Consider the following 18,131-nt stretch of genomic DNA (forward strand, 5'->3'; position numbering starts at 1 on the left):
AAATATGACTCATGAGTGAATGTAAATGTGTTAATATTCCCATGGCCTAGAGATTGAAAATGTTATTTTATAATGTTACAAGTGTGAACTGGTTATCAATCAATCAATCAATCAATCAATCAGTTTAATACATGTCCCAGAAGGGCACTTAGGATATACATATATATATATATAGGATGTTAGGAAGTCACCCCTCAGTGTTATGAGGAGTTTTACAGCCCTTTGAATGTGTCCCAGCCTGGACACATCAATAAGTCATGTGTCCTGAGACTCATACAAAAATGTATTATAAAAACAAAAAAACAAACTTGTATTGTACTAGTGTTAGAGAATGAAATTCCACAGCCAAAAGGTAAACAGTGACCCACTTGAAGGAAACCAGTTGAAATGAAATGACCCACTTGAAGGAAACCAGTTGAAATGAAATGATGGAGCCAGGAGTCAGAAGAAGTCGTCTGATATGATGTATTTAACATAGATCTTGGCCAAGAGATGCACTCTTGTATATTCACGGATGGATACACAGGCTTACATACATTGAGCAGAAAGTCAAAGATACTTATAGGACACACATCAGATTACATCAGTCTTGACGCAATGTATATGAATATATTAATAACTAGTGATTGTCCAAATAAAGGCTAATGTGATGTTAATTTTCTCTATCAACTAGTAAAAGAAAAAAGAAGTAGTTTAGAATCAAAAGTAGTCTCTTACGTCTATAGAGGTTTATTTAAAAAGTTAATTAAAAGTTTTGAATAAAAAAAAAAAACATTTTGATATGTACATAGACTTAAATTTTAAAGGCCTTGGTGAAAGCTACTGATCATTACTTCAAGATAAAGATATTCATTATGGTCTTGGTTGGATTTATATAACGCTTTTCAAGGCACCCAACGCTCTTTACATATCGGGGTGGGTGAGTGGGGAACTCATCCACCACCATCGATATTTCAGTATTGATTGAAGTGTAATTACTAGATTTGTATTAAAATTAATGTGTTTTACAATTGTTTACTTACACGCGCATATTCAGCATGGCTGTATTGGGACAATGTTTGTGCCAAAAAAAAAGCGTATTTCACTATTTTGCTATAAAAATGTTAAGTAATATAATTCAACTGAAAAGCTTTGGAGATCGAGCATTCTCGAGAGCTGCACCCCGACTCTGGAATTCCCTCCCGCAGCCTATCAGAGACTCACCTTCACTCCCCACTTTTAAATCCTGACTCAAAACCTACCTGTTGTCCCAAGCTTACAACCTCCCCTACCCTTAACCACCTCTTCCTACCTCACCTCCTCCCCTTTTCCCCACCTCCCTCTCTTCTGTCTGTCCCCTGTCCCTCCCACACACTCCCCCCCTCCCCTCTGTTTCCATATATCCCTCATCCATGTGTTAATTGTTACCTGTAGCTGTTGCCTTGTTTTCTATGTACTCATACTGTGTCAGCATCTTTGGGTCATTGAAAAGCGCTTTATAAAATAAATGAATTATTATTATTATTATTATTAACTATTGGCTATGTGGTAGGGGTGTCACAATATATCGTCCCACGAAATTTCGCGATAGTAAAACGTCACGATATGTATCGTTGAGATGAAATCTCATATCGTGAATTTTTTTTTTTTTTTTTTTTTTTTTCTTCAAAAATAGACAAAGAAACGTCTTTGTTCGTTGAAGTTCAATGTGTGGAAAGTAGTTCAGTTGAACAAGTCTCTGAAGAGACACATGAGAAGTTATACAGGAGAGAAACCATTCAATTGAGTTTCTGGCAAAACTGTTTACTTGACAGGAAAAACTGAAGATGCATAAAAAATAGACTAAGAAAAGTCTTGTTGTTTGAGTTTGAAGAAAAACTGAAGATGCATAATGAGAATTTATACTGCTGAGAAACCTTTTAGTTCAAAGTAAATCTAAGTGACGGTGTAACTCATTCTATTTCAAGATAAGCCTTATCTCCAATCTCATGTTTTTTCTAGTTGTTATTGTAATAACAATTTCCCACAACAGCATGTTTTGTATTTGTGCATTTCAAATAAAATACTACTTTTCCAGTCATATATTGTCATTATTCAAGTTTAAAAAAATATTGTTAAAATCGTATCGTATCGTATCGTTATCGTGAACCCAGTATCGTGATACGTATCGTATCGTGAACTGAGTGTATCGTGACACCCCTACTATGTGGTCATCATGGCAACTGATCCCAGTTTTGGCACACCTGTAAAATCTACTAGAACACTCATGCACCACTTTGGCTCCAAGACATTTAGGTAAATCTTTAACAAAAGCTTTTACAAAGCTGCATTATTGAGGAACTGTCACACCACCTTCTCACAGATCCAGCTGAGCTTCGAGTTACAGTCAATGTCGCTCCATTTGTTCAAAGGGGTAGAAAAACCATTGTATAGTTCAGCACAGTCCTCATCATCATCAGGGTAATAGGCTCTGTGGAGGTCACCATCATCAGGCTGCCCCCGTGCCCAGTAGCTGAAACACAGGAGGACAAGCAGTCAAACCCTGTGGTGAAGACATGGCCCATAGCTACAGTAACTCAGGAAGTCTCACACCAATTAGTCAGAAGAAATGTGATGAGAACTTACGCTGTGGTCAGAGGTGATCCATCCACCCATCTCCAGGTCCCTTCTGTCACTCTGTCTGTCAGACCAATAAACACCGTCTTGTTTAGGCCAACCAGGAATTGCTGTTTGTGGAGAAGTATTTAGAGGGTTCAAGTGATGATAGCAAGAACTGAAGGAGGGTGAGGTTTATTAAGTCAAACACACACACACACACACACACACACACACACCTGCTCCTCTCTGCTGTTGACGATCACCAGATCAGCTCCTCTCTCCAGACAGTCCTGTCTGCCGTCTTCCCAGGTCTTCTTCTCATTGGAGACGTAGTACCAGTGAGAGTTAAATTCAATCCAGCAAAGAGGAAATATTTCTTCTGCAACAAGTCAATACAACACAACATGTGAAGCACTCACACACAAAATGATATGATATGATACATAATGATACAACACAACATGTGAAGCACTCACACACAACATGATATGATATGATACATAATGATATGATGTTACTTATTCTGGTGAACAACAGCTACTCACCCTGGGTACAGGAACGCTCTCTCAGCGTGTTGTTACTGGTCTGTAACTGGTCTCTCGGTTTAGTCAGGTTGTTGTTACTGGCCTTTAGCTGGTCTCTCTCTTTAGTCAGGTTGTAGTTACTGGCCTTTAGCTGGTCTCTCTCTTTAGTGAGCATGGTGTTACTGGTCTGTATCTCATCTCTCTGTTTGGTCAAGTTGTTGTAACGGGTCTGTAACTGGTCTCTCTGTTTAGTCATGCTGTTGTAACTCGTCTGTAACTGGTCTCTCTCTTTAGTCAGGTTGTTGTTACTGGCCTTTAGCTGGTCTCTCTGTTTAGTGAGCATGTTGTAACTTGTCTGTAACTGGTCTCTCTCTTTAGTCAGGTTGTTGTTACTGGCCTTTAGCTGGTCTCTCTGTTTAGTGAGCATGTTGTAACTTGTCTGTAACTGGTCTCTCTCTTTAGTCAGGTTGTTGTTACTGGTCTGTAACTGGTCTCTCTCTTCAGTCAGAATGTTGTAACTTGTCTGTAACTGGCCTCTCTCTTTAGTCAGGTTGTTGTTACTGGCCTTTAGCTGGTCTCTCTCCACCATCATCAGCTCAAGCTTCTGCATATCTGAATGATCTGAAAGCAATTTTCAGAGAAAACCGTGTTGCTCCTACAATGTTTGAGGAACTGAGATATCCGTTGCTCTTGCCAGTAAACAAGGATAAGGCAAAGTCATCACTTTGTGTTGAACAGTGGTGGGGACATAAGGGCAAATCATTTTTATATTTATTTTTATTTTTTTAATGGTCTTCAGCATACATTTATCAAGGTCAAACAACATCATGGGAGTTTGAGTTCTCACCTAGAGTGACTCAACACAGTGAGGTGAGATGTTTCTGATAGCTTAGCACCAGCATGCACAGTGTGACATGAAACTCACATCTCTTTCAGATTTCTTCCCATAAATGAAACTTATGAGGAAATGAGAATAGAATGACACTTACGCACGATGAGGTGCACAGAGACGTTGAGAGTGACTTGTGTGGTAAGACACAGCAGCCCAAAGCTCACCCAGACCAGCCTGAACACTTTTCCCTCTGCAGAACAAACGTGGAAAATCAGCTCACAATACATTTTTCACTTAGGCTGCTCAAGTACATTAAACGTTTCAGTGTCAAGAAAATGTATCAAGGAAATATAAAATCTTTAATTTCTCTTTCCATATGTTCCTCACCATGTTTCTGGGTGGCCTGCTGATGTCCCTCAACAGAATTAGGCCTCCTCAGATGATCCTCGTTGAGCTCCATTATTTCAAGTTCATCTTGTCCGAGAGACCTCGCCATTCCTGCATCCCTCTGCTTCTGACTTTGTTGTGGATAATTTACATGTCGAAAAATTACTCAGGAAGTTTACAGAGGTCCACCCTGATGGTCTGTAGGGAGCCTCTGCTTCCTGAGATAAGATGTTGACCACTCCTTAGCATGATCTCCATGTTCCATATTCTATGCTTCGCAAATTCCCGTCAACTTCTGGATCTGTAGTTTTTCTCTTTAATACTGAACTCTGTCAGCATTTAAACCACATAGGACAGGGAAAAAGTTTCCTGCGTCCAGAGTTTTGAATCCGCCCTGTAATGGAGATCCGGTAGGACGTTCTGCTTGTAACCATTTTGTGGCAGAGAGGTCGCTGACCTCCTCGTAGAAGAATCCCTATAGACCATCCACTGCTCATAACTCACACTTTGTTCCACTTCCTCGAGGGGACTTCCTGACCGTTGGTTAGCAGAGGATCCTTGGTCGTTGGATAAATCGCCTCGGACTCGTAGTTGGTAACATGCATTGTTGTCTCAGGGTTACCCGTCAAGGTGTGATGAAGGTCCCACCTGCCCAAATCCTGCTCACCAACTGGATACCTGTGTTGGCAAGCACCTCCGTTTCCCCCTTGGGAATCACCATCCACGGATTGAAATTCATCTGCAAAAATGCTCCACACACCGCAGCTGTAGCCAGAGCCCCAGAGGCTAATGACCTTGAGTAGGCTATAAGCACCAGAGGCTAATGACCTTGAGTAGGCTATAAGCACCAGAGGCTATGAATTGCTCGAGGCATGCGCGATTTCCATAACTACAGCCATGGCGCATCATCTCCATAGTGTCCACCCTAGGAATTGATGGTGCGAGATTGCTAGTAATAATCTTATAATTTCATTTTCCTTATAACCATTGAACACTGCAGCTGTGCAGTATTGTAGCTTTTCTGCTGTTTACTCATTCACATGAAATGATCCTTAAGTTGTCTTGCCAGTGTGGAGCATCATCACCGATCATCAAATCAAGTCACAAAATGTCAGCATGAATTATCAATATTAAACTCCAATGAACCACTAACTATATATCTGGTCCTATGAATCTTTGTGTCCTTCATGTACCTTTACTTACCTTCTTTACAATGCATGCACTTATTCAGCCCTTCATATCATATTCCTAGTTACAAACATTTACACCTGGAAGCTGCCCAGTACAGCCAGTTTTCTGTCACTGCTCACTGTTGGCCAGTTCCAGCTCCACTGTCTGCAACTGAAGGTGTGCCTTGCTCAAGGGTACCTCAGCAGTTGTGGGAGGAGAGGGTGTTTCTCAGTCACTTTGCTCACCCATACATGTATTTTCCCAGCTGGGATTTTGGACTGGCCGTCCTCTGGCCACAACTTTCAGTCTTTTAGCTATTTAGCTGTTTAGTTATCACCGCCTCATTCACATAAGAGTGTAGACTCCTCCTTGGTTTTTGCACCAACACAACAGTAGCCTACAGGAGCTGTACCAAGAGAAGCTTCAGAAAGAATCCACTGCAGAGCAGATCCTGAATGAATCCAGTTAAGTGACTTAACACAATGGTGATTGAGCCTATGGCCCATTGGAAGCCTTTGCATTTTCAGTATTGCAGCATTTATGAACTTGGTGTCTGTGGTGACATGGGGTGGGCGGAGCTAACACAATAGACTCACTCTGTAGGTTACTGTAGGTTCACAGGGTGGGCGGAGCTAACACAATAGACTCACTCTGTAGGTTACTGTAGGTTCACAGGGTGGGTGGAGCTAACACAATAGACTCACTCTGTAGGTTACTGTGGTGACACAGGGTGGGCGGAGCTAACACAATAGACTCACTCTGCAGGTTACTGTAGGTTCACAGGGTGGGCGGAGCTAACACAACAGACTGTAGGTTACTGTAGGTTCCCGACAACTGTTGTGTGAAGTAGGATAACAAGCTACTTTTTTACGGTCTCTGCTCGCATTACAGGTAGTTACTATGGCCGAACAAACTGAGTAATGTCACATAATAACAGTTTGCATCTCACCTGCAATTACCACTCATCGCCAATAGTGTCACTCAAGAGAACAAAACTGAAATATCACTTTAATGGTAGCCTGTTTATTTATTTGTTATTAAAAGGATCCCCATTAGCTGCCGCCTAGACGACAGCTAGTCCTCCTAGGGTCCAAGACAAAATATACATTACATGACACACAATGATTAAAATGCAAAAACTCAAGAGTAAAAGAATAAAAGACAGAATGAGCAACAAATCTAAGCTAAGACAAACATTAGCATGGTCAGCTAGCTATCTGTGGTTTGCTATGATTTATTGCCAACAAAATAGACTGTGAAATTAAAAGCCGTGCCAGTGAATGTCAGCTTTGTGCTGTTTTTGATTTGGACAGTTTTTGAAACATGTGGGATTCATTTATTTCATCATCATCATCGTCATCATCATCATCATCATCATCATCGTCTATTTTGATTTATGAAAAGTATTAATACTATTACTAGGCATAGACACATACACACCATTCAAGCAGCCTAGTACTAGTAGCCTATTAATATGTGTAACTGAAATGAAAATGTATCGGAGTGCATTAAACGATTGAATATGTAAATAAAAAAGGCTAATGTGATTAACATTTTCCATAATCAATAACTAACACAGTTTTTGGTTGATACTACCGTGTCTCCAACCTTGACATCAAAGCCATGTGATCTACTCAATTTTTACCTTGGTCCCAAAGTGAATAGACTCTGTCTTACCTAAGTGGAGAGAGAACCTATTATCTGAGAGCCATTTACTTATAGTCTCCAATTCTGCATTCACACAGCTAGGGCGGGGCAATATAATCGATACGGCAATATATCGCGATATTTTATTTCCTGATACTGTATCGATATTTCGACGCCAAGTATCGATATTATTATTATTATTATTATTATTATTATTTTATTTTTTTGCAGGCCATGCCATGCCAGGTCTCTGCATCTGGTGATTCCCACCCCTAATCGATACTGTATCGATATTTCCCATATCGATGTATTTGCACAGCCGTGTGGTCAGTGACACAATAAGAATACTTTTTATGTCAGTGCCTTCAGTAACACACTCAACACTCAGTAGTTTTGACTCAATTTGTCTACTAAGTTACCAGTATAAAGTGATGTACATATTATTACACTACCTGGGTGGTACACATTGTGTTGTATTTTTAGCTCTATTATTTAATTTTGAGTAAATTGTCTAGAGTATTGCAATGTATCGCAATGTATCGTGATACAATCGTATCGCGACCCATGTATCGTGATACGTATGGTATCGTGAGGTCCTTGCCAATACCCAGCCCTACAGACAGCTCTCCATGCGCTTATCCTTTGAACATGTATGCACAGTGTGACATGAAACACTGCCACCTCTGGCTGTGCAGTGAAAGCAGAAGGCAATCAACAGGCTTCATTTATTTCGGATAAGACTATAACTCCTCCCTTCATAGTGATTTTAGACAGTGTAATATGGAGATCGGTAGTAGATAATTACAGCCAGGGGAAAAGATTGCATAATGGCATATCAAAAGGGCATAGCCTAGGCCAGTGGTTCTCAAATGGGGGTCCGTGGCACTTTGCCACTTTGAAAAGTTTTCAGGAAAATGCTTTTTTTTGTTGCAAAAGCTTCATAGTTCAATGAAAATATTGTATGCTTTCAATCTAAAATGGTTCATGGATTACATTCTAATCTAGCAAACCTATCAATTTAAAAGTCAAGCACGTTACCGTGGAAACAATTAAGCTTAGCCCAAAATCACAAATCCGAATGAGGGGGTGCCCGGTATATTTTCTATCTTGTAAGGGCTCCTTGGCTGAAAAACATTTGAGAACCTCTGGCCTAGGCTACTACAGATTAGACTATAAAATACTCTGCATAAAACGCATAACAACGTCGACCACACAAGTACAGTCATAAACATCACATCCACAGCTGCAACAGCATGTCAATCAAACAATGTAGAAAGCAGCAGTGCATGTGAGTCAGCCCAACCAATATCCAATATCACTGCCCTAAAATATGACAAAGTAAAACAACTGAAGGAATAACATTACTTTTTTGAACATTAATGTTTCTTCTATTTACATTACAATGTCTGTTTTCTTATTGTGCAAATAAACCCTCAAAGCATTCTCATTTGTTTGTTAACATATTGGTGCAAGCAATTTTTTGTATTTCTTTTTGTATTTTGAGAACATTGTATGAGAACATTGTATTTTGAACAAATTATGCTTTTAAAAATTGATGGGGACAAAAGCGGTCATAAAAAAGTGATGGGGACATGTCCCCAGTGTAAATATGGATCATGGGTGAATGTAAATATGTTAATGTTTCCATGGCCTAGAGATTGAAAATGATATTTTATAATGTTACGAGTGTGAACTGGTTAGGATGAACTCTGATAGTCAGGCTGCTGCTGGCTGAAGTTAACCCTCAGTGTTACCGGAGTCCTCTCTGAACTTCCCTACAGCCGTGCAGCAATCTCTGACACTGTGGCTAAAAGACTAATTTGAAAGGAATGGAAGTCCTCTTCACCTTCTTTTCAGGTGTGGCTGATGGACATGATCTCTGGTATACAGATGGAGAGGCTGAGGTCCCTGAGGGCCAACTTGCTTGGAAGGTTCTCAAATATCTGGGACCCCTTTTTGGCTTACTTTGACCAAGTGAAGAATGACTAGTGACTGAGGTTACGGGTGATAGAGGGCTTACCTGGATGGTTTTCCATGGAGCCCTTTCGTAGGATCCCATGCATAATATCTTGTACGAGCACATAAGCACCTTATGGGGCTGGTAGCACCACGTTACAATACTAAATGTCAAAGATGTATTTTTTTTCTTTTCCTGTGTCTGAGCTTGTTTGTCTTGTTTGTTTATTGTTCTGTAAAACTTTGGGGAAAAAACGATATATATGTATTTAAAAAAAAACTCAGTGTTATGAGGAGTTTGCTATGTGGTCATGGCAACTGATCCTAGTTTGACACTCCTGTAAAATCTACTATAACACTCTTGCACCGCTTTGGCTCCAAGACATTTAGGTCAATCTTTAACAAAAGCTTTTACAAAGCTGCATTATTGAGGAAGTGTCACACCACCTTCTCACAGATCCAGCTGCGCTTCGAGTCACAGTCCATGTCATTCCATTTGTTCAAAGGGGTAGAAAAACCATTGTATAGTTCAGCACAGTCCTCTATCAAATCAGGGTGTTTGTCTCTGTGCAGGTCACCATCATCAGGCTGCCCGTATCCCCAGTAGCTGAAACACAGGAGGACAAGCAGTCAAACCCTGTGGTGAAGACATGGCCCATAGCTACAGTAACTCAGGAAGTCTCACACCAATTAGTCAGAAGAAATGTGATGAGATCTTACGCTGTGGTCAGAGGTGATCCATCCACCCATCTCCAGGTCCCTTCTGTCACTCTGTCTGTCAGACCAATAAACACCGTCTTGTTTAGGCCAACCAGGAATTGCTGTTTGTGGAGAAGTATTTAGAGGGTTCAAGTGATGATAGCAAGAACTGAAGGAGGGTGAGGTTTATAAAGTCACACACACACACACACACACACACACACACACACACACACACACACACACCTGTTCCTCTCTGCTGTTGACGATCACCAGATCAGCTCCTCTCATCAGACAGTACTGTCTGCTGTCTTCCCAGGTTTTCTCCTCATTGGAGACGTAGTACCAGTGAGAGTTAAATTCAATCCAGCAAAGAGGAAATATTTCTGTATCAACAAATCAATACAACACAACATGTGAAGCAGTCACACACAAACTATGTGAACTGCCTTCATTTAATGATATGTTACTTAAACTGTGTTCACACCGAGATATTTATTTTTCTCTCTGTCGCTCGAGTCAACTCTTTGGAATCGCTCTTGTCGCTCTGTTTAAATCGCTCATCAACAGGCACAATAATTGACGGACATCTGGGGGCTATAACGTTACGCAATGTCATGATGTTTGTCCACTACAAGCCACTGTAGTTGTTTACAAGCTAAGCCTATCAGGCTTGCTCCTAACGCAAGCTCTATACCGGTAGTACAGTCTTCACTTCATGTCAGCTGTCAGCCTGTCAATCAGCTGTCAATGCGGTTTGTTGCCACACAATAAACCAGCGGTTTGTTCCAAGCCAGTGTGATCCTTGACTCGCTCTCACACGGCAGCCAATCAGCGTTGAACAGCGAGCGACTGATGCCAGCGTAATTTGGCTCGAGTTGGGATATTTCATCTGGGGCGACGAGCGTATTTTCTCCCTATCGCTCTGTCTCTGTCGCTCGGACACCCAGCGATTTTTCTCCCAGGTGAATATACGCTCAATCGCTCGTTTGCATTGACTTCGTATGTAAACTCGATGCCAGCGAAAAACTTTAATAGGTCGGTGTGAACGCAGCTTCATTCTGGTGAACAGAGTTACTCACCCTGGGTACAGAAACGCTCTCTCAGCATGTTGTTACTGGTCTGTAACTGGTCTCTCTCTTTAGTCACGCTGTTGTAACGGGTCTGTAACTGGTCTCTCACTTCAGTCAGCATGTTCTTACTGGTCTGTAACTGGTCTCTCTCTTTAGTCAAGCTGTTGTAACGGGTCTGTAACTGGTCTCTCACTTGAGTCAGCATGTTGTTACTGGTCTGTAACTGGTCTCTCTCTTTAGTGAGCATGTTGTTACTGGTCTGTAACTGGTCTCTCTCTTTAGTCACGCTGTTGTAACGGGTCTGTAACTGGTCTCTCACTTGAGTCAGCATGTTCTTACTGGTCTGTAACTGGTCTCTCTCTTTAGTCACGCGGTTGTAAGTGGTCTGCAACTGGTCTCTCTGTTGTGTCAAGCTGTTGTAACGGGTCTGTAACAGGTCTCTCTCTTTAGTCAGGTTGTTGTAACTGGTCTGTAACTGGTCTCTCTCTTTAGTCAAGCTGTTGTAACGGGTCTGTAACTGGTCTCTCTCTTCAGTCAGAATGTTCGTACTGGTCTGGTACAGGTCTCTCTCTTTAGTCAGGTTGTTGTTACTGGTCTGTAACTGGTCTCTCTCTTTAGTCAGGTTGTAGTTACTGGCCTTTAGCTGGTCTCTCTCCACCGTCATCAGCTCAAGCTTCTGCACATCTGAATTATCTGAAAGCAATTTACAGAGAAAACCGTGTTGCTCCTACAATGTTTGAGGAACTGAGATATCCGTTGCTCTTGCCAGTAAACAAGCATAAGGCAAAGTCGTCACTTTGTGTTGAACAGTGGTGGGGACATAAGGGCAAATCATTTTTATATTTATTTTTAATTTTTGAATGGTCTTCAGTATACATTTATCAAGGTCAAACAACATCATGGGAGTTTGAGTTCTCACCTAGAGTGACTCAACACAGTGAGGTGAGATGTTTCTGATAGCTTAGCTCCAGCATGCACAGTGTGACATGAAATGAGAATAGAATGACACTTACGCACGATGAGGTGCACAGAGACGTTGAGAGCGACTTGTGTAGTAAGACACAGCAGCCCAAAGCTCACCCAGACCAACCTGAACACTTTTCCCTCTGCAGAACAAACGTGGAAAATCAGCTCACAATACATTTTTCACTTAGGCTGCTCAAATACATTAAACGTTTCAGTGTCAAGAAAATGTATCAAGGAAATCTGAAATCTTTCACTTCTCTTTCCATATGTTCCTCACCATGTTTCTGGGTTGTCTGCTGATGTCCCTCAACAGAATTAGGCCTCCTCAGATGATCCTCGTTGAGCTCCATTATTGCAAGTTCATCTTGTCGGACAGACCTCGCCATTCCTGCATCTCTCTGCTTCTGACTTCTGGATCTGTTGTTTTTCTCTTTAAGACTGAACTCTGTCAGCATTTAAACCACATAGGACAGGGAAAAAGTTTCCTGCGTCCAGAGTTTCGAATCCGCCCTGTAATGGAGATCCGGTAGGACCTTCTGCTTGTAACCATTTTGTGTCGGAGAGGTCGCTGACCTCCTCATAGAAGAATCCCTATAGACCATCCACTGCTCATAACTCACACTTTGTTCCACTTCCTCGAGGGGACTTCCTGATCGTTGGTTAGCAGAGGATCCTTGGTCGTTGGATAAATCGCCTCGGACTCGTAGTTGGTAACATGCATTGTTGTCTCAGGGTTACCCGTCAAGGTGTGATGAAGGTCCCACCTGCCCAAATCCTGCTCACCAACTGGATACCTGTGTTGGCAAGCACCTCCGTTTCCCCCTTGGGAATCAAAATCCACGGATTGAAATTCGTCTGCAAAAATGCTCCACACACCGCAGCTGTAGCCAGAGCCCCAGAGGCTAATGACCTTGAGTAGGCTATAAGCCACAGAGGCTAATGACCTTGAGTAGGCTATAAGCCCCAGAGGCTAATGACCTTGAGTAGGCTATAAGCCCCAGAGGCTAATGACCTTGAGTAGGCTATAAGCACCAGAGGCTAATGACCTTGAGTAGGCTATAAGCCCCAGAGGCTAATGACCTTGAGTAGGCTATAAGCCCCAGAGGCTAATGACCTTGAGTAGACTATAAGCCCCAGAGGCTAATGACCTTGAGTAGGCTATAAGCCCCAGAGGCTAATGACCTTGAGTAGGCTATAAGCACCAGATGCTAATGACCTTGAGTAGGCTATAAGCCCCAGAGGCTAATGACCTTGAGTAGGCTATAAGCCCCAGAGGCTAATGACCTTGAGTAGGCTATAAGCCCCAGAGGCTAATGACCTTGAGTAGGCTATAAGCACCAGAGGCTAATGACCTTGAGTAGGCTATAAGCACCAGAGGCTATGAATTGCTCGAGGCATGCGCGATTTCCATAACTACAGCCATGGCGCATCATCTCCATAGTGTCCACCCTAGGAATTGAGGGTGCGAGATTGCTAGTAATAATCTTATAATTTCATTTTCCTTATAACCATTGAACACTGCAGCTGTGCAGTATTGTAGCTTTTCTGCTGTTTACTTGTTAAAATGAAATGATCCTTAAGTTGTCTTGCCAGTGTGGAGCATCATCACCAATCATCAAATCGAATCACCAAATGTCAGCATGAATTATCAATATTAAACTCCAATGAACCACTAACTATATATCTGGTCCTTGTGTCCTTCATGTACCTTTACTTACCTTCTTTACAATGCATGCACTTATTCAGCCCTTCATATCATATTCATAGTTACAAACATTGACACCTGGAAGCTGCCCAGTACAGCCACAGTTTTCTGTCACTGCTCACTGTTGGCCAGTTCCAGCTCCACTGTCTGCAACTGAAGGTGTGCCTTGCTCAAGGGTACCTCAGCAGTTGAGGGAGGAGAGGGTGTTTCTCAGTCACTTTGCTCACCCATACATGTATTTTCCCAGCTGGGATTTTGGACTGGCCGTCCTCTGGCCACAACTTTCAGTCTTTTAGCTATTTAGCCGTTGAGTTATCACCGCCTCATTCACATAAGAGTGTAGACTCCTCCTTGGTTTTTGCACCAACACAACAGTAGCCTACAGGAGCTGTACCAAGAGAAGCTTCAGAAAGAATCCACTGCAGAGCAGATCCTGAATGAATCCATCACTGATGTGTGACTGCCAAGGGAAGGTTAGGCTGCCTGGGCATTCCTTTTGATGAGACCAGATTTGTGTATCATTCACAAGCTGTGGCTACCTACCTAACACACTTCAAACAGGGCTCAGAGCTAAGCCAATTAGCATGACCTCGCTGCATGCTGCTGATCTGCCTGTGACACGGAGCAGACTGCGTTTAATTGCCCGGCGCTACATGCTAATGCTAATTCAGTAGCCTCCAGGAAAGCTGAGCCCCGAGGTAAACAAAGCAGCTACAGGGCTAATATGTTGTTAGTGCCATCTTCATGCACTGCCAGAGCTACAGCTAATCTGCTTACAGTGAGCAGCACCGCGGCGTGCAGCTTGAGGCGACGCATAGATTGTTTCTCATACAATATAGACCCTTTTCACGCAGGCCAATTTTCTGTCGAAAAGGCAGAATAAACACAGGTGCAAGCAAAACACTAATGAGGGTTTCCAAATTCCAATCATGGAAGTTTGAAACCCTCATTAGTGTTTTGCTTGCACCTGTGTTTTTACCCTGCCTTTTCGACACAAGATGGCCCCCGTCAGAAGGGTCTATTTATCTGTACCGTTTGGTTTGAACCAGTAAAACGATTTTACATTCTATACACAGCTCCCAAAATGTAGAAATGTAACATTACTACTCACTGCAATTTGTCTTGCACTTTATGGAATTTCTTTCAGAAGAGGAAATGGACTCTACACGAGCACAGGGCAGAAATATGATATGGCACCCAGTCACACTGCAAGTCCCATCATCGCTCGCTTCACACTCTTCATACAGAGACACTGAGACAGACTGGGCCTGAGACAGTCCAGTCTCCAGCCTACACACAGGTGCACCTGAGGACATGTCAACACACACAGAGACACTGAGACAGACTGAGTCCACTCTCAAGCCTACACGGGTGCACCTGAGGACATGTGAACACACACAGAGACACTGAGACAAACTGAGTCCAGTCTCCAGCCTACACACAGGTGCACCTGAGGACATGTGAACACACACAGAGACACTGAGACAGACTGAGTCCAGTCTCCAGCCTACACACAGGTGCACCTGAGGACATGTGAACACACACAGAGACACTGAGACAAACTGAGTCCAGTCTCCAGCCTACACACAGGTGCACCTGAGGACATGTGAACACACACAGAGACACTGAGACAGACTGAGTCCACTCTCAAGCCTACACAGGTGCACCTGAGGACATGTGAACACACACAGAGACACTGAGACAGACTGAGTCCAGTCTCCAGCCTACACACAGGTGCACCTGAGGACATGTGAACACACACAGAGACACTGAGACAGACTGAGTCCAGTCTCCAGCCTACACACAGGTGCACCTGAGGACATGTGAACACACACAGAGACACTGAGACAGACTGAGTCCAGTCTCCAGCCTACACAGGTGCACCTGAGGACATGTGAACACACACAGAGACACTGAGACAGACTGAGTCCAGTCTCCAGCCTACACACAGGTGCACCTGAGGACATGTGAACACACACAGAGACACTGAGACAGACTGAGTCCAGTCTCCAGCCTACACACAGGTGCACCTGAGGACATGTGAACACACACAGAGACACTGAGACAGACTGAGTCCAGTCTCAAGCCTACACACAGGTGCACCTGAGGACATGTGAACACACACAGAGACACTGAAACAGGCTGAATCCAGTATCCAGCCTACACACAGGTGCACCTGAGGACATGTGAACACACACAGAGACACTGAGACAGACTGAGTCCAGTCTCCAGCCTACACACAGGTGCACCTGAGGACATGTGAACACACACAGAGACACTGAGACAGACTGAGTCCAGTCTCCAGCCTACACAGGTGCACCTGAGGACATGTGAACACACACAGAGACACTGAGACAGACTGAGTCCAGTCTCCAGCCTACACAGGTGCACCTGAGGACATGTGAACACACACAGAGACACTGAGACAGACTGAGTCCAGTCTCAAGCCTACACACAGATGCACCTGAGGACATGTGAACACACACAGAGACACTGAGGCAGACTGAGTCCAGTCTCAAGCCTACACACAGGTGCACCTGAGGACATGTGAACACACACAGAGACACTGAGACAGACTGAGTCCAGTCTCAAGCCTACACAGGTGCACCTGAGGACATGTGAACACACACAGAGACACTGAGACAGACTGAGTCCAGTCTCCAGCCTACACAGATGCACCTGAGGACATGTGAACACACACAGAGACACTGAGGCAGACTGAGTCCAGTCTCAAGCCTACACACAGGTGCACCTGAGGACATGTGAACACACACAGAGACACTGAGGCAGACTGAGTCCAGTCTCAAGCCTACACACAGGTGCACCTGAGGACATGTGAACACACACAGAGACACTGAGACAGACTGAGTCCAGTCTCAAGCCTACACACAGGTGCACCTGAGGACATGTGAACATACACAGAGACACTGAAACAGGCTGAGTCCAGTCTCCAGCCTACACAGGTGCACCTGAGGACATGTGAACACACACAGAGACACTGAGACAGACTGAGTCCAGTCTCCAGCCTACACACAGGTGCATCTGAGGACATGTGAACACACACAGAGACACTGGGACAGACTGAGTCCAGTCTCAAGCCTACACACAGGTGCATCTGAGGACATGTGAACACACACAGAGACACTGAGACAGACTGAGTCCAGTCTCAAGCCTACACACAGGTGCACCTGAGGACATGTGAACACACACAGAGACACTGAGACAGACTGAGTCCAGTCTCCAGCCTACACACAGGTGCACCTGAGGACATGTGAACACACACAGAGACACTGAGACAGACTGAGTCCAGTCTCAAGCCTACACACAGGTGCACCTGAGGACATGTGAACACACACAGAGACACTGAGACAGACTGAGTCCAGTCTCCAGCCTACACAGGTGCACCTTAAATCTTTGCCGTTTTAATAATAAAAAATACCAAGTCCACTTACCGTGACGCGCGGAGGACGCGCCGGCGGCATTAAACGAGCGCACCCAGTTCAGACTCAGAGAAGCCTCCCCTCCCCCCCCCCCCCCCCCCCGCTCTAGTGCTTCTCTGAACTGGGTGCGCTTGTTTAATGTCGCCGGGGCGTCCCCCGCGCGTGAGAATTCAGTTGTTTTGTTGTGAAAACTTTTAAGACAAAGAAGAAACTTCACGTTCTTTCCCGTTTTCAACCCAAAGTGAGTACAAGTCTTCAACTGTGAATTTAACTCGCCTGTTTCCAAAGTGAAAGTTGAAGTCGCTCCATTACATACGATACAGCACTACCAGCAATATTGAACGGCGCAAAACAAATAACGTTAACCTTATAGATCCTGACCAACAACGCGTGTGTGTGTGTGTGTGTGTGTGTGTGTGTGTGTGTGTGTGTGTGTGTGTGTGTGTGTGTGTGTGTGTGTGTTGAATTTAACTAGTTGGCAGAAAAGTGACAGAATTACTGGCGAACGTTAGATTCGCGTGGGCTTTTGAACCTAATGAGAGAGAGTTGAGGAGACTGGAGAGAGTTGAGAGAGAAATACAGCAGTAGCAGCAGCAGCAGCAGCTACTGCTGTTACAGCAGTAGCTGCTGCTGCTGCTGTAACAGCAGTTGCTGCTGCTGCTGCTAGCTGTTACAGCAGTAGCTGCTGCTGCTACACACAAGGCTCTTTCATACACAGATCGCGCAAAAATTGCCGTTTAGGAGTCCCGTAAAGGCAGCCGCCTCGCCACAGAAATTGCTTTCACACGAGCCAAGCAGCACGGCCACATTACCGTGCTGCTCTGTACTTTCAGGTGAAATCCCCCGCTCCCGCATTGAAAGGCGAGCAGAGGGATTTCCAGCTCCTCCTAGCCCAAATTAATATTTTCATAGGTTAGTGTAGCCTAGGCTACTGTATGAAGAACGAATTCAATTCAACAACAGACTTTCCTCCTTCTCCTAGTCCGCTGAGGAGATCTGTATCGGCATTTTCATTTGCCGATATCATAACTTAATAAAAAAATGCACTAATTTGAATCCTCTCCTACAGTAGTTCTGTGTCTGGAGCAATGTCCCGCCCACAGCGCTATCTGATTGGTTACACATCAAGCAACAGCCTATCAGAGTGCTCAGAGA

General features: G+C 43.8%; 1 protein-coding gene across 1 annotated transcript; it reads right to left on the minus strand.

The window, feature by feature from the left end:
* Positions 1-2,467: 2,467 nt before the first annotated feature.
* LOC310791188 (uncharacterized protein) lies at positions 2,468-12,181 on the minus strand (the record flags this gene model as incomplete). The annotated part of the gene is made up of 6 exons (XM_083652873.1): positions 2,468-2,491; positions 2,841-2,956; positions 3,123-3,693; positions 10,942-11,558; positions 11,879-11,971; positions 12,109-12,181. 6 exons carry the CDS (start codon positions 12,179-12,181, stop codon positions 2,468-2,470), a joined length of 1,494 nt encoding a protein of 497 aa, XP_083508999.1.
* Positions 12,182-18,131: the final 5,950 nt, after the last annotated feature.

Source organism: Poromitra crassiceps (genome assembly GCF_964638095.1).
Source record: "Poromitra crassiceps genome assembly, chromosome: 16".
In the NCBI taxonomy this organism is placed as follows: Eukaryota; Metazoa; Chordata; class Actinopteri; order Beryciformes; family Melamphaidae; genus Poromitra; species Poromitra crassiceps.